The sequence below is a fragment of the Mobula hypostoma genome, chromosome 19, assembly GCF_963921235.1.
Source record: "Mobula hypostoma chromosome 19, sMobHyp1.1, whole genome shotgun sequence".
Lineage (NCBI taxonomy): Eukaryota > Metazoa > Chordata > Chondrichthyes > Myliobatiformes > Myliobatidae > Mobula > Mobula hypostoma.
The window spans coordinates 3,373,624-3,399,888 of NC_086115.1; the positions used below are offsets into that span (position 1 = coordinate 3,373,624).

The 26,265-nt window shown below is 42.3% G+C and overlaps 1 protein-coding gene across 2 annotated transcripts in view; it reads left to right on the forward strand.

The window, feature by feature from the left end:
* Positions 1 to 26,265, forward strand: part of xpnpep1 (X-prolyl aminopeptidase (aminopeptidase P) 1, soluble) — a 123,948-nt gene that overhangs the window by 67,631 nt on the left and 30,052 nt on the right. For both annotated transcript variants that reach the window (XM_063071253.1, XM_063071252.1), the window contains 4 exons: positions 8,674 to 8,745; positions 11,252 to 11,312; positions 16,608 to 16,677; positions 23,155 to 23,328. In XM_063071253.1, coding sequence (XP_062927323.1) covers positions 8,674 to 8,745; positions 11,252 to 11,312; positions 16,608 to 16,677; positions 23,155 to 23,328 — 377 coding nt within the window. The remainder of the gene's footprint in view (positions 1 to 8,673; positions 8,746 to 11,251; positions 11,313 to 16,607; positions 16,678 to 23,154; positions 23,329 to 26,265) is intronic.

The window sequence follows — 26,265 nt, forward strand, 5'->3', positions numbered from 1 at the left end:
GGGTCCAGGTTCTTGCTTAGGCAAGAGTTGATTTTGGCCATGACCAGTCCCTTAAAGCACTTCATCAGAGTAGATTTGAGTGCAACTGAACAATAGTTGTTAAGGTAGCTCATCCTGCTTTTCTTGGACACTGGTATGATTGTTGACCTTTGGTAGCGGGTGGGAATCTCTGACTGCAGCAGTGAGATTGAAGGCGTTCTTGAGCACGCAGAGCAGTTGGATGGCACAGGTTTGCAATGCCCTACCAGGTCCCTGTGCCTGTGCCTTGTGAAGTTCACACTCTTGAAAGATGTTCTGACATCTGCTTCAGAGACAGAGATCACAGGTCACCAGATGCTGCAGAAATTCATATAGATGTAATTTTATTCTTCCTTTCAAAGCATGCATAAAAGACAATTTGCTCATCTGGGAGTGAAATATCACAGCTATTCATGATGTTAGGTTTTGCTGTGTAGGAAGAAATGGCCTGCAAACCCTGCCAGAGCTGATGTGCATCTGACTCCGTCTCTAACTTCAATTGGAAATGTTTCTTTTGCTCTTAAAATAGTCTTTTGAAAGTTGTACTGGGACTTCTTGTATAGATCTGGATCACTGGTCTTGTATGCCACAGATCTAGCCCTTAGCAGACTACGAATCTTGTGGTTTATCTTGATGAAGTTGGTGACAACTGTGGCATATTTATTCAGATCTGAAGATAGGTCTCTGAATTTTGTCCAGTCCACCAACTCAAAGCAGTCCTATAAACGCATCTCTGCCTTCCTTGACCACAGTGGTGATGTTGTGGTGAGGATTGGAGCTTTCTCTTTATTACAAGCTAACGTATATGGGTGGGGGGGGAGGAGGGAAGCACTCATCCTAGAACAAATTTTCTTCAATCCAAAGTTCTCATTTTTCTTCTATTATTTCTTATTTACTTTAACCCACTATCTCTACCCCCATGTACACAGAGATGGCCTTCTGCAAAGTCTAACTTCAGCACCTATGCTCTATGTGAGCTGTGTGTAGTTCCGCTTTTACCTTCAATGTATGGTGACAGCTTTCTGTCCTAGACTTTTATGAAGCTCTTATTAGGCTGGTATGTAGGCATGAGTTCACTATAGTTCACCTGGTTTACAATTGTCACTCAGGATGGTTGAAGCTTTTATGGACTTTCACTGCCTGGTACCAAACGTGTAGAAGCCCCTTTATCTGACTGCTACATGCTCACCACCCCTATCGCCCTCTTTGCTGTGCTTCAGAACCAAGAATTCACTATTCTTTCCTATGAATTCACTATCCCCTTCTACAAGTCCCAGTTAGCACAGATTCCATTAGCACTCTTTCCTCTGTAAGTTTCCAGAGTAATAAATGAAATAATAGTGTGGGGTCTGTCCTCATAACTTTCACCCTTTTCACCGGGACAGATATTAAGCTGACTGGTTTGCAGTTTTCTGCTTTCTCCTCTCTTGAATAAATAAGTCACATTTGTTGTTTCCTCAAATCTAATTAAACCAAATAAAGAACTTCCTTACAAGCCAGTTGTTTTAGAACCGTAGTTCTGACAATATTCTGAATGTATTAGACTTGGCATTTTCATGAGCACTCAATAATAGTGCATTTTATGGCGTCTTAAACTGTTAAAAGATGTTTATATTTCACATAAAAATTAGACATAGGAGCAGAATCGGGCCATTCGGCCCATCAAGTCAGCTCTGCCATTTCATCATGGCTGATCCATTTTCCCTCTCGACCCCATTCTCCTGCCTTCTCCCTGTAACCTTCCATGCCATGACTAATCAAGAACCTATCAACCGCCAGTTTTTATACACTCAATGACCTGGCCTCCACAGCCGCCTGCGGCAATGAATTTCACAGATTCGCCACCCTTGGGCTAAAGAAATTCCTCCTCGTGTGCATTAAATTCCTCTGTTCTGAGACTGTGTCCTCTGGTCCTAGAGTCCCTCACTATAGGAAACAGCCTCTCCATGTGCATTCTATCTAGGTTTCAATGAGATTCCCCCTCATTTTTCTAAATTCCAGTGAATACAGGCCCAGAGACATCAATATTCCTCATACGAAAACTATTTCATTCTCACAGTCATAGTCTATTTCTCTTTTTAACCCACTCTATTGTCAGCACATCCTTAGATGAGGGAACCATAACTGCTCCCAATACTCCAAGTGAGGCCTCACCAGTGCTTTATAAAACCTCAGCATTACATTCTTGCTTTTGTATGCTAGTCCTCTTGAAATGAAAACTAACATTGCATTTAGATACCTTCCTCATCACCAACTCAACTTGCAAGTTAACTTTTAGGAAATCCTGCACGAGGACTCAATTTCATCATCCAAATGAAAGCCATGGTCCCAGCACAGACCCCTGTGGAACACAACTGTCACCTACAGCCGAGTAGAAAAGGTTCCCTTTATTCCCACTCTTTACCTCTTGCTGATCAGCCAATCCTCTATCCTTATTGGTATCATTCCTGTTATACCATGGGCTCTTATCTTGGTAAGCAGCCTCGTGCAGCCCCTTGTCAAATACCCCTTAAAATTCCAAGTACACCACTTCCACTGATGCTTTTTTTGTTTATCCTGCTTGTTATTTCTTCAAGGAACCCCAGAAAGTTTGTCAGGCAAGATTTCCCTTAAGGAAACCGTGCTGACTTTGGTCAATTTTAACATGTGCCTTCAAGTACCCTGAGACCTGATCGTTAACAATCAACTCCAACATCTTTTCTCAACACTGAGGTCAGGCTAACTGGCCTATAATTTCCTTTGTTCTGCCTCTGTCCCTTCTTGAAGAGTGGAGTGACATTTGCAATTTTCCAGTCTTCCGGAACCATGCCAGAACCTAGTGATTCTTTTGAGAACATTAGTGATGCCTCTCGAAGTTTCAACATACTGCTTGTGCTTTCCATAGTAAAGACTGATGCAAAATTCTTAGCTCATCTGCCATTTTCTTGTCTCCATTACTATCCCTCTTGCGTCATTTCTCAGCAGTCCAATATCTATTCTTGCCTCTCTTTACACTTATATCTGAATAAAACGTTCTTATTGGCTAATTTACCTTTGCATTTCATCTTCTTCCTTTTAGTTGCCTTCTGTTGGTTTTTAAAAATTCCCAATCCTCTACCTTTCTGCTAATTTTTGCTTTATTACTTGTCCTCTCTTTTGCTTTTATGTTGTCTTTGTCTTTACCTTGTCCACACTGTTGCATCATCCTGCCTTTAGAACACTTAGTGACGACTGAGCTCATCAGTTTCATCAACATTTTCACAACTTCCATCTTGACACCTTCCTCCCCTTTCTGAATATCTCTATGGTGGAGGCGGAAACGATAGGGTCTTTGAAGAGACTCCTGGATAGGTACATAGAGCTTAAGAAAATTAGAGGGCTATGGATAAGCCAAGGTAGTTCTAACGTAAGGACATGTTCGGCACAGCTTTGTGGGCCGAAGGGCCTGGTATTATGCTGTAGGTTTTCTATGTTTCTGTCTCCATCTTTCATTCTCTGCAACTTCTGCCCTCTCCAAAGAGATCCTACCACCAAACATATCTTTACCATCCTCCCCCCCTCCGCTTTCCACAGGGATTGCTTCCTTCGTGATTCCCTCATACATTCGTCTATCCCAACTTATCTCCCTCCTGTTAGCTTAACCCTGTAAGCAGCCAAAGTGCTGCACCTGTCCATTCACCTCCTCCCTCACCTCCATTCAGGGCCCCAACCAGTCCTTCCAGATGAGGCAACACTTCACCTGCGAATCTGCTGGGGTCGTCTATTGTGTCTGGTGCGGACTCATCTACATTGGTGAGACCTGTTGTAAATTTGGGGATCGCTTCATTGAGCACCTCTACTCCATCCGCCAAAAGCAGTACTTCCCAGTAGCCAAACATTTTAATTCCAATTCCCACCCTTTTGCCAGAATGAGGCCACTCTCGGGGTGGAAGAGCAACACCTTGTACTCCATCTGACAATATCCAACTTGATGGAATGAATATCAATTTTGCCTTCCGGTAAAAGAAAATTTCCCTCCCCTTCTCCTTTTCTTCTCTCCCCGCTCTGGGCTCTTCCTTCTTCTAGCCTGCCTATCACTTCCCTATGTGCCTCCTCCTTTCCATTCTCTATGGTTCACTCTCCTCTCCTATTGGATTCATTCCTCTCCAGCTCTTTACCTTTCCTACCCACCTGGCCTCACCTATCAGCTTTTAGCTATCATCCTTCTCCTCCCCCCACCTTTTTATTCTGGCATTTCCCCATTCCTCTCTAGCCCCGAAGAAGTGTCTCGTCCCAAAAAGTGGACTGCTTATTCATTTACATAGATACTGCCTGACCTGTTGAGTTCCTCCAGCATTTTGTGCGTGCTGCTTTAGAATACTTTGTTGGGATGTATCTATCCTGTGCCTTCTGTATGGGTCCCAAGAGCTCCAGCAATTGCTGTTCTGCTGTCATCTCTGCTAGGGTCTCCTTCCAATCAACTTTGGCCAACTCCTGTCTCATGCCTTTATAATTCCCTTTACTCCACTATAATACTGATAAATCTGATTCTGCCTCTCAGATTGCAAAATTCATACAGAAGCGTAGCACAGAACCTTCAGTCCATCTAGTCTACACTGAAAACATTTAAACTGCCTACTCCCATCAACATGTACCAGGACCATAGCCCTTCATACCCCTACCATCCATGTACCCATCCAAACCTGAAAAAATGTTGAAAAAATCGAGCTTGCATATACCACTTGTGCTGGCAGCTTATTCCACACTCTCACGACCCCCTGCATTTCCTCTCATGTTCCCCTTACACTTTTCACCTTTCACCCTTAACCCATGAACTCTGGCTGTAGTGCCACCCAACCTCAGTGGAAAAAGCTTGCTTCCATTTACTGTCATAATTCTGTATACTTCTATCAAATTTCCCCTCAATCCTCTACATTCTAAGGAATAAAGTCCTAACCTATTAAATCTTTCCTTATAACTCAGGTCCTCCAGACCCAGCAATATGCTTGTAAATTTTCTCTGTACTCTTTCAACTTTATTTACCTGTTTCCTGCACAAAATACTCCAAATTGGGCCTCACCAATGTCTTATACAACTTCAACATAGTATCCCATCTCCTGTACTTAGTACATTGATTTATGAAGACCAATGTGCCAAAAGTTTTCTTTATTTACCTATGACGACAGTTTCAATTAATTAAGGACCTGTATTCCAAGATTCCTTTATCCTACCACACTCCTCAGTGCCTTACCGTTCAGTGTGTAAGACCTACCCTGGTTGGTCCTACCGAAGTACAACACCTCGTACCTGTCTGCATTAAGTTCAATCTGCCAGGTTTTCAGCTGGTGCAAATCCCTCTGCAAGCTATGATAGCCTTTCTTGATGTCCATTAGGCCCCCAATCTTGGTGTCATTCACAGATTTGCTGATCAAGTTACCCACATTATCATTCAATCATTGATAAAGATGAGAAACAATGGACATGGCACAGATCCCTGTGGCACACCATTAGTTACAAGTCTCCAGTTAGAGAGGCAACCCTCCACTACCCTATAAAAAAGACACACAAAGTCAGGTTAATGATAGAGGCCTGCTCTCCTCAAGAACGATCTATTTATGTGCACCATGTCTCGATCAAAACAACTTTCAGGGGACCTTAGAAGCAGAATTGTAGAGATACATGAAGCTGGGAAAGGCTACAAAGTCATTTCTAAGGACCTGAGTGTTCATCAGTCCACAGTATCAGAAATTGTCTACAAAGGGAGGAAATTCAGTACTGTAGCTACTCTCCCTAGGAATGGGCATCCTGCAAAGATCACACCAAGAGCTCAATGCTGAAGGAGGTGAAAAAGAACCTAAGGGTAACAGTAAAAGACCTGCAGAAATCTCTAGAACCTGCTTAAGTCTCTGTTCATGTGTCCACTGTAAGAAAAACACTGAACAAGAATGGTGTTCATGGAAGAACACCACCGAGGAAACTAGTGCCCAATTGTTACACATCTCAAATTTGCAAAAGACCACCTGGAGGTTCCACAATGCTTCTGGGACAGACGAAAACTTTTTGGCAGAAATGCACTCCGCTATGTTTGGAGGAAAAAGGGCACTGCACACCAACACCAAAACCTCATCATAACTGCGAAGCATGGTGGGAAGGAGCATTGTGGTTTGGGGCTGCTTTGCTGCCTCAGGGCCTGGACAGGTTGCAATCATTGAATGGAACAATAAATTTTAAATTATATCAAGACATTTTACAGGAGAGTATCAGGGTAGTAGCCTGTCAGCTGAAGCTGAATAGAAGTTGAATGATGCAACAAACCAATGATCTGAAACACAGGAGTAAATCAGCAACCGTATGATTGTTTATGTTTTGGAATGGCCAAGCCAGAGTCCAGTCCTTAACTCAATTAGGCTGATCTGAAGAGAGCTGTTCCTGCAAGGTATCCCAGAAATATTGATGAACTGAAACAGCTTTGTATGGAGGAATGGTCTAAAATTCATCCTTGCTGTTGTGGAAGTCTGATCAGCAGCTACAGGAAACACAAACACGAGGAAATCTGCAGACGCTGGAAATTCAAGCAACACACACAAAAAATGCTGGTGACCGCAGCAGGTCAGGCAGCATCTATAGGAAGAGGTACAGTCGACGTTTCAAGCCAAGACCCTTCGAATTCTTCCTATAGATGCTGCCCGGCCTGCTGCATTCACCGGCGTTTTGTGTGTGTGTAGCTACAGGAAACGTTTGCTGGAGGTTATTGTTGCTATAGAAGGTTCTACCAGTTATTAGATACAAAGGTTCACATACTTTTTCCAGCAGTGACTGTGAATGATTAAACAATGTGTTCAATAAAGACATGAAAAGATATATTTGCGTGTTATTAGTTTAGGCAGATTGTGTTTGTCTATTGTTGTGACATAGCTGAAGATCAAACCATATTTTATGAGCAGTTAATGCAGAAAACTAGGTAATTGCAAATGGTCCATAAACTACTTCTTGCAACTTTATATCTGGTCCCTTACAATACCTTGCAATAAATTTCCCACAACTGATGGCAGACTCACCAACCTATAATTTTCTGGTTTATGTTTAGAGCCTTTCTTAAACAGTGGAACAATATTAGCTATCCTCCTATCCCCTGCTATCTCTTTTGTTGCTAAGGATAATTTAAATAGCTCTGCTAGGGTCCCGACAATTTCTGCACTTGCCTCCTGTAGGGTCTGAGGGAACACCTTGTCTGGCCCTCTTCCGCCCTGATTTGCCTGAGGATAATAAATTCTCTGTAATCTGTATATCTGTATAATGTCCCTGACCTTGCTGCTACTTTGCCTCACTTCTATAGACTCTGTGTCTGTCTCCTGAGTAAATACAGGTGCAAAAAATTTATTTAAGGTCTCCCCCATTTGTTTTGGCTCCACACAGGGATTACAATTCTGATTTTCCAGAGGACCGATTTTGTCCCTTGCAATCCCTTTGCTCTTAAATATCTGTAGAATCCCTTGGGCTTCTCCTTCACCTTTGCTGCTGGAGGAACTTCATGCCTCCTTTTAGCCCTCCTGATTTCTTAAGTGTTCTCTTGCATTTCTTATACTCCAGAAGCACCTCATTTGTTCCTAATTGCCTATATCTGATATGCACCTCCTTTTTTCTCTTAGGGGAGGGAATGTCGACTCAGACATGAGAGGCCTGCATCAGGCATTTTCGTGCCTTACAAGGTGCAGATTGGAAGTCTGTGTGGGGCGCCACTCCTCGCACAGACTAGAGCAATGTGTGGTTAAGTGCCTTGCTCAAGGGCACAAACACGCTGCCACAGCTGAGGCTCGAACTAGCGACCTTCAGATCACTAGACTACGCCTTACCCACTTGGCCATATGCCCAACAAGAACCAAGAAACACACATCAAAGTTGCTGGTGAACGCAGCAGGCCAGGCAGCATCTATAGGAAGAGGTGCAGTCGACGTTTCAGGCCGAGACCCTTCGTCAGGAGTCCTGAAACGTCGACTGCACCTCTTCCTATAGATGCTGCCTGGCCTGCTGCGTTCACCAGCAACTTTGATGTGTGTTGCTTGAATTTCCAGCATCTGCAGAATTCCTGTTGTTTGCATTTAAAAGAACCAAGAAAATATCTTTTGAAAACCAAGGTTCTCTACACTTGCAATCTTTACCTTTTATTTTGGCAGCCGCATACAAACTTGTACTTTCATTATTTTGCTTTTGAAGGCCTCCCACTTACCAACTGCAACTTTACCAGACAACAGCTTGTCCAATCCAACTGGTGCTGAGAAATTGCTCTTTGTTGTGTGATGGAATATTTGAGGGGGAGAGCATGTGTAATCTTTACTCTATCCTTGTCGAAGTTTGACTTCGACAGGAATGGCAACTCATAATATCACCTGGTGCCAAAATTAGATCAAAACAGGACTATTAACACAATGTTTATTTTCCTATTTACCAATTTGATAACATACCAGATTTAATACTGTTATGCTTGCAAATGAATTGGAGATGAGTAAGTAACCGTAACTAGAAGATGTGGAATGAAGGTAGATAAATGGACCTCCAACACAAGAAATTCATCTGAAAGTTGAATGGCAACACAAGTTCAGTGGGCTGAACAATCAACTCCTGTTCTATAAAGGGAAGTGTTGTGCAGTTTAAATAAAATCATTCATTTGAATTCCAAATCTCTCTCATCATTTTTAGGCCTATCCCAAGTACAAACAGAACTTTATCAACAAATGAAATCTATCTTTTGGATTCTGGTGCCCAGTATCGGTAAGACTAAGTACTAAAATAACTTGCATAAGTATTTGCAACACTTCACATAAAAAAAATTGAAAATGTGGACTACTAATCCCATTGCTGGAGTAAAGAATTCAATTTTACCAGTGCACATTTAGGTAAGAGATCTTTGTTAATTGTTCCTGGGGGTTCTGTATTGTAGATGTAGTTCATGAACACATTTTAATTGTTTTGATGTACAATTGGGGGAGTTATACACAAAGGGATCATGTTCTCCACTGGTATCCGGAAGTTCAATCCCCAGAGAATTATTAACCTTAACTGAACCTGCCTTCATTCTTTGAAAGGTAGACAGCTTCTGTTAACAAAGAACACAAACAAAGTGCTGGAGGATCTCAGCAGGTCAGGCAGCATCTATGGAGAGGACTAAACAGTTAATGTTTTCAGCTGAGACTTTTCATCAAGACTGGAAAGGAAGGGAAGCGAAGTCAGAATAAGATTACTGTTTTCTTTGACCCAGTAATTTATCCTATTTCCTCTTTTTCCATTATCTATTCTGGTTTTTCCATTATCTATTCTGGTTCTCCTCTAATCTCTCCTCAGCTGTCCATCACCTCTCCTCCTTGTCTTGGTCCAGTGTCCTCTCCTATCAGACTCCTTCTTTACCTCTTCCATCTATCACCTCTTAGCTTCTTTCCCCTCTCTCCTTCTCCAACCCACCCTCATTACCACTCAACTAGTCTCACCCATCACCTTACAGCTTCCCCTTCTTCTACCTTTTTCTGGCTTCTTCCACCTTTCTGAAGAACTGAGTTCCTTCAGCATTTTGTGTGTGGTCCTGAAGATTTCCACCGTGTGCAGAATCTCTTGTTTTTGATTTTCTGTATACAAACTACTTAATGATCACTCACTGTGATCTGTTTTATTGGGTAAGTATTTTATTTATAAATTTAACTGTCATACTAAGGTGTTTGTAGTTTTTGTAAGTTGTGTCATGTAAATGCATAGAGACACAAAAGGTTGCACATGCCAGGATCAATATTAAAAAAAGAAACCAGCTGCTGCAGGAACTCAACAGGTCAGACAGCATCTGTGGAGGCAGAAGGATAGTGGTCAGCACCAAGGACATGAAGGGGAAATGGTCAGTATAAAGAGGTAAAGCATTAGCTGCTGCAGAGTAAAAGGAGTTGGAATAGAATTGCTGGTGAACGCAGCAGGCCAGGCAGCATCTCTAGGAAGTCGATGTTTCGGGCCCAGACCCTTCATCAGGACTAACTGAAAGAGGAGCTAGTAAGAGATTTGAAAGTGGGAGGGGGAGGGGAGATACAAAATGATAGGAGAAGACAGGAGGGGGAGGGATGGAGCCAAGAGCTGGACAAGTGATTGGCAAAAGGGATACGAGAGGATCATGGGACAGGAGGCCTAGGGAGAAAGACAAGGGGGAACCAGAGGATAGGCAAGGAGTATAATGAGAAGGACAGAGGGAGAAAAGGAGAGAGAGAAAAAGAATGTGTGTATACAAATAAATAACAGATGGGGTACGAGGGGGAGGTGAGGCATTAGCGGAAGTTTGAGAAGTCAATGTTCATGCCATCAGGTTGGAGGCTACCCAGACGGAATATAAGGTGTTGTTCCTCCAACCTGAGTGTGGCTTCATCTTTACAGCAGAGGAGGCCGTGGATAGACATATCAGAATGGGAATGGGATGTGGAATTAAAATGTGTGGCCACTGGGAGATCCTGCTTTCTCTGGCGGACATAGATGGGTCCAGTGGGAGTGACCCATCAAGTGAAGGGTGGCAATACCATCAGAGGTTTGGAGGTAATGTGTGGAGACCACAAAAGGCTGCATCTGATGAGAAAAAATGATGAGTGGAACCAGATAATGAAGGAATGCTGGGCAGGCAGGAAAAGTGGGGTCTGCAGAGGGGATAGGGGATAAGCAAGTGGGTTAAGTGTGTGGGTGAAAGGCGAATAGAACCAGATAAGCTAGAGAAAGGAAATTGGGTTACAGAGCTGGGGAAGGGTGACTGAGAGGCATTGGGTTCTGTTAGATGGAAGGGGTGTGCAAAAGGGCCTAGTAGATCAGAAAGAGAAAGTAACGGTGAGCATCTGTAAGAGAGTGTGAATATACAGTCTACAGTGTTGCAGCATTCAACCTTAAACCTCGTCTTCGTCACCTCTCTTCATTCAGGCATGAAATGTCTCATGGTAGACTCCCAAAGGCCTGGTTAACATTTATTTACCTTGAAAGATTGGTAACAAAATAACGTTACTCTTTGTGTGGGCTTGTAAGCAAACTGGCCGCCGCATTCCCTACGTTACTGCAGTAACTGAACTCCAATAGTGATTTAGTTTGGGATGTCCTGAGGTTGATAAGGGCTTTGTGCATTCTTTCATCCTTTAAATGAATATGCAGAGTTACTTTTTGTGATTTATACTTTTTGGATCGAGGCAGCTTTAATACTGCTACCACAATTAAAAAAAAGATAAAGGTGTTTCTTTGTAGAAGTTTGAGTTGTTCTTTTTGTTCCAATTAGGGATGGAACTACAGATGTCACCCGCACAATGCATTTTGGCACTCCCACTGAGTTTGAGAAGGTATGTTACCCTTTTAAAGAGATCCAGTGCACCATTGATTATTTAACTGCAGGAGGGAGACTATAAACTATCAGCTGTGTTGTTACATCCATCAGTGAAGGATGAACCTCTGAGGAATGAGCATTTGGAAAATCACATAAAGTTCAAAGTTTAAAGTAAATTTATTATTAAAGTATGTAATTTTCCATATACTACCTTGAGATTAATTTTTTGCAGGCATTTACAGGGGGAAAAGAAAGAAACTAAATAGAATTTACCAAAAGCTATACATAATCAAATGGGTACCACTTGGTATCAGCGCCGGACTCCAGAGCGAAGGTTCCCGAGTTCGAATCCAAGTCGGGTTGAGCGTCGAGCTAGCAACTCGGCCTCGTATAAACAAGAATAGCTTGCTACAGAAACACCGTCATGACGGTGCCCCGATAACTCCACTGCCGAGTTAAGGGTGGTGGTGGTTGTTCTTCTTCTTCCTCCTCCTCATCCTCCTCCTCCTCCTCCTCCTCCTCCTCCTCCTCCTCCTCCTCATCCTCATCCTCCTCCTCTCCCCCCCATCCCCCCCCCCGGACCAATATGTCAAAAAAAACTGAGAAAATGAGTTGTAAAGAGACCTTGAGAGTGATCTTTTGGTCGTATAGTCAGTTCACAGTAGTGGTTGAAGTAAGTGTTCTGATTGAAGATATCCATGCTGGTTCAAGAGTTTGATGGTTGTAGGGTACTTACTATTTCTGAGCCTAAGGCTTCTGTACCTCCTGCCTGATGGTAGTAGTGAGAAAAGGGCATGGCCGGGATGGTGGGATTTTTTCGTTAATGAATGCTGCTTTCTTGTGGTAGCACTCAGTGTTAACATACTCTTGTGGGAAGAGCAGCACTGAAAGCTATGTGATGCTGGATCATGCAGATGGCTCATGGTATTTCCAGATAGCTTGGAAGTCTGTAGAGATCTTTTGCATTGGTAAATGGTTCATTATTATCCCATGTACAGAGATAGTGAAAAACTTATATTTTCATGCTGTACAGACAGAACATACCAAATGCAAGTGCATTGAGGTGCATTAGAAAAGGGAAAGCAAAACAATGTAATGGGTTACAAACTAAAACACTGAGTTATAGTTCCAGAGAAAGTGCATTGCAGGTAGATGGATCATGATGAGATCAAGAGTTCATCTTCATTGTAATGGCCTATTATTGTCACAGGTATCATGACATTTCAACCCTGGGAGAAAGATGCTGCTGTCTACTCGATCTATGACTCTCATAATCTTAGAAACGTCTATCAAAGGTTCATTCATTATCAAAGTATATAACTGTGAAATTCTTCTGCAGATAGCCACAAAACCAAGAAAGAATGGAAACACAATCATCAACTCCCAAATCCCCCCTCCCCGCACAAAAAAGAACAAAAAAGGAACAGGCACATCGACACCCAAATCCTCCTCCCCCTCTACAAAAAAGAACAAAATCGGAACAGGTGCATTGACCTCCAAATCCTCCCCCCCCACCCCGCACAAAAAAAGAACAAAATAGGAACAGGCACGTCGACACCCAAATCCTCCTCCCCGTACAAGAAAAGACAAAAAATTAGGTGAAGAACATAGAATATAAAAAAATTACTTTTAAACAAAAGAAATCCATTGTCCAGAGTGCAAATCTGTATCCATATCCAATAATGCTGAAAACTTGGGTAACATTCTCCGGGCACAGTGGCAGACCACACAGGCTTCCCTCTCTGGCAGCAGAGCAATCCCACCAGTGGTCAAAAGGCAGGCTGTCAGTGCTTACCCTCCACATTTGCCTCGATGTTTCAATCTTCCTTGTCACTTTAATTGGTGAACAATGGAAGCTTTACTCAGCAAAATGAAGTTGAACATCACCTCGCGTCCTGTCCTGCAGTCTCCTCACCACATATTTCACGCTCACTGCCTCTCTTCAGATCTCCTTTCACCTTCTGCCAGTTTAGAGAAAAGAATCCAAGTTCATCTAATCTTTCATTATAGCACAGACCCGCTAATCCAGGCAACATCTTGGTAAACCTCTTCTGCATCCTTTCCAAAGTCTCGACATGCTTCCTATAATGGGGTGACCAGAACTGTATAGAATACTCTAGATGCAGTCTAACTAATGTTTTATAGAAGTGCAGCATAACTTCCTGACCTTTGAACTCAATATCTTGACTAATAAAAAGCCAGACACACCATATGCCTTCTTAACCACCTTATCAACCTTTGCAGCCACCTTCAGGGAGTTTTGAACATGGACCCAAAGATCCCTTTGCTCACCAACACTGTTAAATGTCTTGCCTTAATCGGTTGCATTACTTTTAAGAGAGCATAGGCAACCCTGTGCTCATAGCGTTTCCTATTAATAATGACTGCTGTCACTCACCTGATACATTCTACATCTCGTTGTTGTAGAATGTAGATCTCAGGGTGTTGGAGTATGAGGCGAGGGACGGGCCAGATCAGATCACTGAACTATGGGACTCAGTTTGCGGGCTTCAAAACTCTTTTTGTGGTTATCGTTTGCATGATGTTTTCTTTTTCTCTGCACATTGGGTGTCAATGGTTTTTTTTATGTATGGGTCTGTTTGAGTTTCTTTGTTTTGTGGCTGCCTGTTAGGAGATGAATCTCAAGGATACATACATTGACAATGAATGTACTTTGAGCTTTGATTTGCCATATCCTGATATCATCACTTTTGCGGTTTGAAATTTTAATGTATCTCTTATGGAGCTGATTGCCTTTTGTCTTGTCATTCTTGACATGACCTATTGTTTTCCTTGTACATTTGGTCATGTCATTTTGCTTTGTCCCAATCTTAAATAAATATATCTTAATGTGTGCGCACATTGAAAAACCAATGTAACAGGGGGGCGTCTGTTTGAATAGCTGTACCTGCTTTTAGAACACTGAGTATCAAGACACACAATTGAATTGGTTTGGGCAGATCCAAGTTAATATCAGTGTTTCAGTATTAACAATATTCCCACTGACTATCTTCCCCAAAGGTTGATTTATACTTGTGTGCAAAGCTTGCGCCGTAGCCTATGCAAGTGGGCAACGCCATTGTGAGCATCTATGCTTGTGCGTTGGTGTTCCTGAGTCGCTTTGCAATTCGGGCACGTTTACGTCACACATTCGCATGTCGCGCATGCGCACACACCTGCCCGTGCAAGGCTTCGTGGTCATGGTAGTCTTTTTCGGGGTAAACAAGTTTAAAGCGAGCGTCTTTTTTCATAAAAGCGATATGTGTCCTCCATAATTTCGGAGGCCTGTAAAGCTTTATGGGAAGCATTGCAGCCAGAGTTCCTTCCCTGCCCTTCAGTCGCCCAATGGGAAGCTATTGCAGCGTAGGAAGAAATGCGATACTACCAAGCGGACCAATCGCAGTTGTTGCGGTCTGTGTTGCCGCAACGCGTAGTTACATTTTGGGAGAGGTGCGCTTCAGGCTACGGCGTAGGGATCCGCGTAGGCACTGCATAGGGTTCGTGGCTATGCCGTACCTACGGCGTCAGTTTGACGCACAAGTCTTAACAGCCTTAACAGTGCTATCATGTTATCAGATTCTTCTGTGCTTGAGACCTGGTGGATTCTTGCAGCCTGCTCAGTTTGGCAAGGAGGCTTCAAGGTTGTTAGAATCATAGAGTTAGAATTTAATGTGATGGATGGTTTGTGTGGGGAATTGACTGCATGGAGCAAGGTGGGTTCAGTGCAAAAAACAGTGAACTTAGAAGAAACTCTGTCTAGTGAAGGTTGAAAATTTGAAATTAAATTCTACAGAGATTGTTGAGGTAAATAATATTAATGATGAAAGATCAAGTAAAGTATAAATGCCAGCACAGATCTGTGTCTGTTTTATATTCTGTTATTCTGAGGGATATTTTTTAACCTCTGTTAACTGATCGCATCTGTCCTCTATGACACTCTCCCCATGACAATATTGATAATTCCTAATTAGTTTGTCTTTATTGATTTTGTGATTCAATGAATAGGTTTTCTGTAGAGGCACTAAGAAGGAAGATTCTTTGAGATTATCAGTGAATTATTTGGCATGTGGTTTCTTTGCAGGTGTAAATTGTAACTACCCATTCAGCTGATTTGCAGGATTGCAGGTGATTCTCAGAGATTGCGCATGTGATGACATGACAGAAGTCAACATCCAGTTTATACTCAAGTTTGTGTTTGCACAGGTGCAATAGAAAACTTGTGGTAGCATCACAGGCATGCAGCATTAGAGACACCAACACTCACATGAGAAACTAGCTAAGTGATAGAATTAGAACAATAGAAGTCATTGCTGTGCAAAGTGGTGATCGCAGTGCTATGCTTTGGTTATGATTAAGATTGTGCAAAAATTGAGTGGTTGAAGGAAGGTCCATTTCCGACACGTCCCTCCCCTTTCTAGATCTTTCTGTCTCTGTCTCTGGAGACAGCTTATCCACTGATGTCTACTATAAGCCTACTGACTCTCACAGCTATCTGGACTATTCCTCTTCTCACCCTATCTCTTGCAAAAACGCCATCCCCTTCTCGCAATTCCTCCGTCTCCGCCGCATCTGCTCTCAGGATGAGGCTTTTCATTCTAGGACGAGGGAGATGTCCTCCTTTTTTAAAGAAAGGAGCTTCCCTTCCTCCACTATCAACTCTGCTCTCAAACGCATCTCCCCCATTTTACGTACATCTGCTCTCGCTCCATCCTCCCACCACCCCACTAGGAATAGAGTTCCCCTGGTCCTCACCTACCACCCCGCCAGCCTCCAGGTCGAACATATTATTCTTCGTAACTTCCGTCACCTCCAACGGGATCCCACCACTAAGCACATCTTTCCCTCCTCCCCCCCCACTTTCCGCAGGGATCGCTCCCTACGCGACTCCCTTGTCCATTCGTCCCCCCCATCCCTCCCCACTGATCTCCCTCCTGGCACTTATCCTTGTAAGCGGAACAAGTGCTACACATGCCCTTACACCTCCTCCCTTACCACTATTCAGGGCCCCAGACAGTCCTTCCAGGTGAGGCGACACTTCACCTATGAGTTGGCTGGGGTGATATACTGCGTCCGGTGCTCCCGATGTGGCCTTCTATATATTGGCGAGACCCGATGCAGACTGGGAGACCGCTTTGCTGAACACCTGCGCTACTCTTGTGTGCATGGGATAGGGTTTCGGTATCTAGCATATCATGTAATCAAATTCATCTGATTTGTTTCCCCAAAGTTAAAAGTTCAGAACTTCATTGCAAAAATGATGTATGGTTGTGATAAGATGCATTTTATCTGATCTTTTATATGTATCCTCTAGGAGTGCTTCACTTACGTGTTAAAGGGACATATCTGCCTCGGTTCAGCAATTTTCCCAAGTGGCACCAAAGGTAAGTTAGTTGAATGAATGAAGCAAAATGAAGACCAATTACTTACAGCCATGAGGAAAAATAATACACAAATCGATTCAGCAGTCAGCGTGTAGGAGTGTGTTTTAAAGCAAACCAAGGTACTGCTGAAATTTGACAATTTGAACAAGCAGCAGATATTATGCCTGTTTTCTTAACAAGTTCATAAATGTCAAATGCTGCTGTTCAGTGTTAACTAATGGGAATTTTTTCAAAAACGTTTATTTGGAAAAAAAAATTATTTGTCGTAAGCACAAGGTTGTGATTGTAGGAAATTTTAACTTTCCACACATAGACTAGGAAGCCCATTCTGTAAAAGGGCTGGATGGTTTGGAGTCTGTCAAATGTGTGCAAGATAGTTTTCTGCAGCAATACACAGAGGTACCAACTAGAGAAGGGGCAGTGTTGGATCTCCTGTTAGGGAATGAGTTAGGGTAGGTGACGGAGGTATGTGTTGGGGAGCACTTCAGGTCCAGTGATCACAATAGCAGTAGTTTCAATATAATTATGGAGAAGGACAGGACTGGACCCAGGGTTGAGATTTTTGATTGGAGAAAGGCTAACTTTGAGGAGATACAAAAGGATTTAGAAGGAGTGGATTGGGACATTGTTTTATGGGAAGGATGTAATAGAGAAATGGAGGTCATTTAAAGATGAAATTTTGAGGGTACAGGATCTTTATGTTCCTGTTAGATTGAAAGGAAAGGTTAAAAGTTTGAGAGAGCCATGGTCTTCAAGGAATATAGGAAACTTGGTTCGGAAAAAGAGAGGGATCTACAATAAATATAGGCAGCTTGGAGTTAATGTAGTGCTCCAGGAATATAAAGAATGTAAAAAAAATATCTTAAGAAAGAAATTAGAAAAGCTAAAAGAAGATATGAGATTGCTTTGGCAAGTGAGGTGAAAATAAATCCAAAGGGTTTCTACAGTTATATTAATCGCAAAAGGATAGTGAGGGATAAAATTGGTCCCTTAGAGAATCAGAGTGGACGGCTATGTGCGGAGCCAAAAGAGATGGGGGAGATTTTGAACAATTTCTTTTCTTCAGTATTCACTGAGGAGAAGGGTATTGAATTGTGTAAAGTAAGGGAAACAAGAGGGTAGTTATTGAAAGTATGATGATTAAAGAAGAGGAAGTACTGGCGCTTTTAAGGAATATAAAAGTGGACAAGTCTCCGGGTCTGGACAAGATATTCCCTATGACCTTGAGGGAAGTTAGTGTGGAAATAGCAGGGGCTCTGACAGAAATATTTCAAATGTCATTAGAAACGGGGATGGTGCCGGAGGATTGGCGTATTGCTCATGTAGTTCCATTGTTTAAAAAGAGTTCTAAGAGTAAATGTAGCAATTATCGGCCTGTGAGTTTGATGTCAGTGGTGGGTAAATTGATGGGAAGTATTCTTAGAGATGGTATATATAATTATCTGGATAGACAGGGTCTGATTAGGAACAGTCAACGTGGATTTGTGCGTGGAAGGTCATATTTGACAAATCTTATTGAATTTTTTGTTGAGGTTACTAGGAAAGTTGAGGGTAAAGCAGTGGATGTTGTCTATGTGGATTTCAGTAAGGCCTTTGACAAGGTTCCACATGGAAGGTTAGTTAGGAAGATTCAATCGTTAGGCATTTGATGGAGACAGATGTGAAAGCACAGAGGAACACTTGGAGAAATTTCTGAAACTCATGTTCGCTGCCGCTGTTAACTGGACAATCAAGAGTCTTCCGAGGGAAGGCCCCAAAATCCCCGGCTTTGCCTGCTGCTGGCAACCGAGATTGAGGGTGAATCGTTCGGATAGAGATGGTGCTCGGTACTCGGTGTTGGAGAGCTGATCAGAGGCTCGAAGTTTTCGGACGACTCAGAGTCGGACTGTAGTCGGGCATGGCAGGGAGAGTTTTCTTCCTTCTCCCATCTGCATGAGATGTGGGACATTTGAGAGACTTTGAACTTTTTACTGTGCCATGGACTGTTCTTCATCAAGTTATGGTATTGTTGCACTGTTGTAACTATATGTTATAATTATGTGGTTTTGTTAGTTTTTCTCAGTCTTGGTTTGTCCTGTGTTTTGTGATATCACACCGGAGGAAATATTGTATCATTTCTTAATGCATGCATTACTAAATGACAATAAAAGAGGACTGCATGTCTTCATAATCTAAATCTAATATCAAAGTAGTAAAATGGATTCAGCAGTGGCTGGATGGGAGACGACAGAGAGTAGTGGTGGATAACTGTGTATCAGATTGGAGGATGGTGTGCCTCAGGGATCTGTACTGGGTCCAATGTTGTTTGTTATATATATTAATGATCTGGATGATGGGGTGGTAAATTGGATTAGTAAGTATGCAGATGATACTAAGATAGGTGGCGTTGTGGATGATGAAGTAGGTTTTCAAAGCTTGCAGAGAGATTTAGGCCAGTTAGGAGAGTGGGCTGAAAGATGGCAGATGGAGTTTAATGCTGAAAAATGTGAGGTGCTACATTTTGGTAGGACTAATCAAAATAGGACATACATGGTAAATGGTAGGGCATTGAAGAATGCTGTAGAACAGAGGGATCTAGGAATAATGGTGCATAGTTCCCTGAAGGTAGAATCTCATGTGGACAGGGTGGTGAAGAAAGCTTTTGGTATGCTGGCTTTTATAAATCAGAGCATTGAGTATAGGAGTTGGGATGTAATGTTGAAATTATATAAGGCATTGGTAAGGCCAAATTTGGAGTATTGTGTACAGTTCTGGTCACCAAATTATAGGAAAGATGTCAATAAAATTGAGAGAGTACAGAGGAGATTTACTAAAACGTTGCCTGGGTTTCATCTCCTAAGTTACAGAGAAAGGTTGAACAAGTTAGGTCTTTATTCTTTGGAGCGTAGAAGGTTGAGGGGGGACTTGATAGAGGTGTTTAAAATTATGAGGGGGATTGATAGAGTTGACGTGGATAGGCTTTTTCCATTGAGAATGGGGGAGTTTCAAACAAGAGGACATGAGTTGAGAGTTAAAGGGCAAAAGTTTAGGGGAAACATGAGGGGGAACTTCTTTACTCAGAGAGTGGTAGCTGTGTGGAACGAGTTTCCAGCGAAGTGGTTGAGGCAGGTTCGATGTTGTCGTTTAGAGTTAAATTGGATAGATATATGGACAGGAAAGGAATGGAGGGTTATTGGCTGAGTGCAGGTCGGTGGGGCTAGGTGAGAGTAAGAGTTCGGCACAGACTAGAAGGACTGAGATGCCCTGTTTCTGTGCTGTAATTGTTATATGGTAACAATTGAAAATAAACAGAGTGAATGGTCAGTGTACCTGCAAAACAATGTGCTAATGTTACTCGTACAGGAAATGTGAAAATACTTTGGTGATACAGTGCTCTGAGGTTGTAGCTACCATGAAGGAATGGGAAGGCTGAAGTTCTGTTCACAAGAAAAGAGTAGGTAGTGATGAATTTCAAATTTAATTATCATTTAGCCATACATGAATATATCCAAATGAAAGAGCTTTCCTCGGGGGCCAAGGTGTTATCTTTAAGTTAATTTATAGGATAAGTGCAGAGAACAAGTTCAAGCTTATTTGTCATTCAACTATGCCCAAGTGCCCATGAATACAGCCAAACAAAGCAGCGTTACTCTGTGGCCAATGCACAAACCCAGAACCAGCAGACACACAGCACATGGCACACATAGCACATATTAGATACCAAACACGTACAAGATATCTGTAGAATAGTCACACAAAAAAAAAAGGTCCAAGATCCTGAGTCCATGAACATTGCACAGTCTGCAGTTGAACACAATGCAGCTTGTCTTCTGCCAAGTGAACACTGGGGGATAGCACTGACTGCAGCTTAGACTCTGAGCCACAACAACTCCAGTGGACTACTCTGCTGTCTCGGACGGCTGGAAACAGGTGACACTGCGGCTTGAGGCCTAGTCCTCATTACGACTGAGGCACACAGCTCTCTTGTCATCCGCCAATAAAGTAGTGAATTGAACTTGCAACATTCTACACTGGCAATGTCCGACAGGGTCTTGTGATCACGAGAAAAGCGACCAAGACTATCACTTACTGTTCGACTGCATACCACCTTTGCGTACCGACTCCTTTGACACCTTTCTGATGCAGGCTGCAACACAATCCACACGAAGTCCTGTTCCTTCAGTTCCTCGGCCAACGAGCAACTCTCTGATGGGGTAGATCTGCAGTACTTTAAGTTCTTTCTGTCCAGCAAGATCTTACAATCATAAAAAATATGTTTATAAAAGACAATAACACCTCTGGTTGACACCATGGAAGCCGCTGCGATCAAATGCGGTGCCAGCACAGGAAGGTTCCACTTAGTGCTGGAGTCCAAAACTATAGTTGCTAACTGTCGAATTGATAGTAATAAACAACAAGCAAATTCAGTTGGATTGATTTGTCCAGAGTGCAGCGAGAATCTGAAACTTAGAACTGTCACAAAGAACAATGCAGGCGAAGATCCATTGTATGTGTGGGAGATGTTGGTAGATAGGTGGGGTGTGGGAGGAAGAAATACTCAGACCTGCAGATAGGGTTGGAGTAAGGGAGGAGAGGTTCATGATGAGCACAATGAAGATGAGACTACAGTTGCTAGAATCTGGAGTCCCACTCACAGCGATGGAGGAGCCTCGAGACCAAAATGTTCCTCTTCATAGATGCTGCTTGACCCATAATGAGCTCAAAGTTAATGAAGTACTCTGCTACAGATTCCACCGATTTTACATGTGAAAGTAGAATACTAGTTCTGTGAAATACACAAAATCCTGGAATAACTCAGGAGTAAAAACAGTTAGTGTTTCAGACTGAGACTTTCATCAGTTCCTCCAGCATTTTGTGTGCCTTACTCTGAATTTCCCACATCCCCAGAATCTCTTGTGATTATGATCTGGCAGTTTTATGAACTGTATGTAATTCTGGTCTCACAATTGAGGAGAAATTTGAAAGCCTTGGAAAGAGTGCAAGAAAATTTGGAGATTGGCTATTTTACAGAGAAAGGCTGCAGAAACTAGAATTTTTCTTCGTACAGCAGTGAGAATCTAGAGGAGATGTCATTGAAAGAGTTGCAAACCAGATAGAAGGCATATAATATGGTAGCAAAAGAATCAAAGATTACATGAAGGAAATCCAGATAGGGTGCCAGCTTCTGGAATTCATTTCTGAATGGTGGTGCAGGCACATTCTAATGGCTTTCAAAGTTGAATTGTATCAGTACTTGGTGGGAAGTGGGGATTTGATTGAGGGTCATAGTGATGGGGTTAAAAATTGTAGCAGTAGCTGGGAAGGAACATGATGAAATTAAAGGTGGAAAAATATACAGCTTATTACAGTTAGTGCTTTTGCAGAAAAAAATATTTCGGGTAGTCTCAAGAAAAAGGAGAACATAGCTAAACATTTCAGAAAAATTGAATTGGAATCCCGGTCTATGGGGATGTGCTTTGAGCAGACTTCACTCATACAGGAATGCAATTGTATTAATCTTGCAATGATTTCTTACTGCTTTTGTTTGGTGTACTGCAGACGACCAATAGTCTGGGGTTCTGCATTACAAAGGTGCTGTTTCAGCCTAGCTAACTGAGATCAGATGTAAATGTTCTCATTCTGTACAGAACTGAAGGTATCTAGGTCTTCCCCTCTTAATGTAGTACGCAAATAGAGGTGATATTTTGGAGAATTAGAAAAGCTAGGATTGTCCTCACTCAGAACAGTAAAAGATAAAGAAGACCTCAGTAGAGATGTTCATAATCATCCAGTAATTACAGAATGAGGCTCAGTAACTGCAGATAGCCTCATTTGCTCAAAAGAGTGAATTGTGATTTTTTTCTTGCATATTGACCAGTGAGCTGCACTGCATTGACTAAAGAAAAGCAGATTCAGTAGCAACTTTTATAATTGATTTGAATAAATAATTAAAGGGAAATATTGTAATAATATAGAAATGCAGGCGGAGTGTGTGATGAAAGCTGAAGATAGTGGTTTCAAAGAATTATCAAAATTAATTAATCTGACTTGTGGACATAGTGAATTATAGAACCTTAGAAGCAGCAGATTTAGCTCAGAGTTGCTGCAACAGTCTGCAAGAGAAATTCAGAGGGTCGAACAGCATTTGTGGGAGGAAAGGAATTGTTCTCGTTCAGTTCATGATCCTGCATCAGGACCAAGACTATCTGTCATTGTAATAAACAGCTCCTTCAGACCTGTTTTACTGTGCCTGATGATCCTCTAGTTTTGCCAGTGCTGTAGACCTAGATAAATGAACCACTGATCTTGTCCTGTTTCTTTCCTAACGTTCCATGGTAATACATTCATTTGGACCAAATCCTCTGGGAATTCTGAAGTGCTATGTGATGAATCGATAACTCCTCTCAAACTTTCTTGCATGTGGTCACTTTCTATATTGGGTTGGGTACATAGCTAATTTCAGTACATTTACTTCGACTATATTTTCATTTTGGTTAGGACACCTCATCGACTCATTTGCAAGAGCCAGCCTTTGGGAACATGGCTTGGATTATCTTCACGGCACGGGACATGGAGTTGGATCTTTCCTGAATGTCCATGAAGGCCCTTGTGGTATTAGTTATAAAACGTTTGCTGATGAACCTCTTCAGGCTGGAATGATTCTGAGTGATGGTGAGTAAAGGTGAAATACAACAAGTAATGGTGTCTGTATCTGATCATTAGGCAGGAGACCAGAAAGAGAAAATGACAACTGAGTTCCAGGGGTGAGGAGCTTGCAAGCCCTTGTATTGGGGTCAGGTAAACTTTTAGCTAGTTTGCTGGTTTTCAGTACAAAACAGCTTGGATTGTGCAGAAGTTTATGTCAATGAAACATTTTGTCAAACTTGTCACCTTTAACCATAGAAAGTGTATAATGTCTCCTATGAACAACAGCTAGAGTACTCCATCACTCTGAGTTGCGCACTTACAAATGAATGCTCAGTGACACAGTCATCGCACTGAGATTGTCAGCAACTTCTGGCTTTCTTGTGTGTGCTACTTAAACATGGAAATCAGGAGGCTGGTGTTAGTGATATGCCAAGTTTCCACAGGATGCACATTGCAGCTTTTGTAGATATATATCTATTATGAATCACTGACACAACTTCAACTACACCTAGTTCTCACTTGGAAAATTAACTTTCAAGATCCAAGATTGTTTATTGTCATTCTTCAGTATACAGTTGTGAGGAAGAACAAAATGATTGTTACTCCGGATCTGATGCAGCATAAAAAAGCACTGTAAGCTTGCTGAACAAAATCAATAAAAAGAGAAAAATTCAATAAATATAAAATTAGTCCAATAAAACACAATATACTTATATACTTTATTGTCGCCAAACAATTGATAATAGAATGTACAATCATCATAGCGATATTTGATTCTGCGCTTCCCGCTCCCTGGATTACAAATCGATAGTAAATATTAAAAATTTAAATTATAAATCATAAGTAGAAAATATAAAAATGGAAAGTAAGGTAGTGCAAAAAAAAACCAAGATGCAGGTCCGGATATTTGGAAGGTATGGCCCATATCCGGGTCAGGATCCATTCAGCAGTCTTATCACAGTTGGAAAGAAGCTGTTCCCAAATCCGGTTGTATGAGTCTTCAAGCTCCTGAGCTTTCTCCTGGAGGGAAGAGGGACAAAAAGTGTGTTGGCTAAATGGGTCGTGTCCTTGGTCATCCTGGCAGCACTGCTCCGACAGGTGCGGTGTAAAGTGAGTCCAAGGACAGAAGATTGGTTTGTGTGATGTGCTGCGCCGTGTTCACGATCTTCTGCAGCTTCTTCCGGTCTTGGACAGGACAACTTCCAGGTTGTGATGCACTCTAGAAGAATGCTTTCTAGTAGTAGTAGTCATACTTTATTGATCCCGAGGGAAATTGGTTTTTGTTACAGTTGCACCATAAATAATTGGTAATAAAACCATAAATAATTAAATAGTAATATGTAAATTATGCCAGGAAATAAGTCCAGGACCAGCCTATTGGCTCAGGGTGTCTGACCCTCCAAGGGAGGAGTTGTAAAGTTTGATGGCCACAGGCAGGAATGACTTCCTATGATGCTCTGTGCTGCATCTCGGTGGAATGAGTCTCGGTTGAATGTACTCCTCTGCCCAACCAGTCCATTATGTAGTGGATGGGAAACATTGTCCAAGATGTCTACGGTGCATCTATAAAAATTAGTGAGGATTTTAGGGGACAGGCCAAATTTCTTTAGTTTTCTCAGGAAGTAAAGGCGCTGGTGGGCCTTCTTGGCAGTGGACCAAGTCAGGTCATTTGTAATATTGACTCCAAGGAACTTAAAGCTTTTGACCTGTTCCACTTGCGCACCACCGATGTAAATTGGGTCGTGCGGTCCGCTACTCCTTCTGAAGTCAACAACCAATTCCTTCGTCTTGCTGTGGTTGAGGGATAGGTTATTGTCTTCGCACCATGCCACCAGGTTCTTAATTTCCTCTCTGTACTCAAACTCATCATTACCCGAGATACGGCCTACAATTGTTGTGTCATCAGCAAACTTATATATTGAGTTTGATGGAAACTTGGCTACACAATCATCGTTGTACGGTGAGTGCAGCAGGGGGCTGAGTACACAGCCTTGTGGGGCACCGGTGCTCAGAGTGATTGTAGAGGAGAGCTTGTCCCCTATTTTTACAGCCTGGGTCCTGTCTGTGAGGAAGTTGAAGATCCAGTTGCAGATCTGAGTGCTAAGGCCCAGGTTCCGGAGCTTAGGAATCAGTTTATTTGGAATGATGGTATTCAAGGCAGAGCTGTAGTAAACAGCAGTAGCTGCTGTTCCTCCTCCATCTTGTCAGAGAGCAGGACTATGTCATCTGCAAAATCGAGATCTGTGAGTGTAACTGGTCTGACCCTTTTGGTTCGCCCTGGTTTTATGGTAAAATCAAGCTTGTCATGATCTTTGGTAGCTTGACGCAGAGTGTAATCAAGGACGATTATAAAGATGTAGGGTGCCAGAGTGTCTACTTGCAGCACACCAGCTAGGAGCTCGAACACTGCTGTTTCTCCGTCTGGTGATACAACTTTCGCTATGGTTTTGGTATACTGAAATGGCTGACTGGAAACTTTGAAACACTAAGAATTTAAAGCTAGCACCATTATTGGGAGTCAGAGCGGCTGTTGTGTCTGTGTGCTGCTATTTTAGAATTGTTTTCAGAGGACCTTTTAAAATTGCATATAGATCAGTGTTTATTCTGTTTTAATCTTTTGCCTTAATCCCATGTGTATGACGCAGACTTTAATCTGCATGCACTGACTCAGATATGAATGGTGCTGTCTGCTTATTACTTTCTGATCAGTTGATCAGCATGCCTATTGGTTGACTAATCGTGGATTGTCATAGGTCTTTAAGGATAGCATCAAATTCAATGTGGCATTGGAGGTAAAGAGTTCCATATTCTACAATTTCCCAAGATCTTCCAAGCAGTTCTTTCAGGTCAGTGAAAAGCATAGACCCTTCATTGACTTCATAAGACCTGGTCCTCGACGACTTCTTGTGCAACTGGATCCTTGATTTCCTCACTCACTGACCCCAGTCAGAACGGACTGGC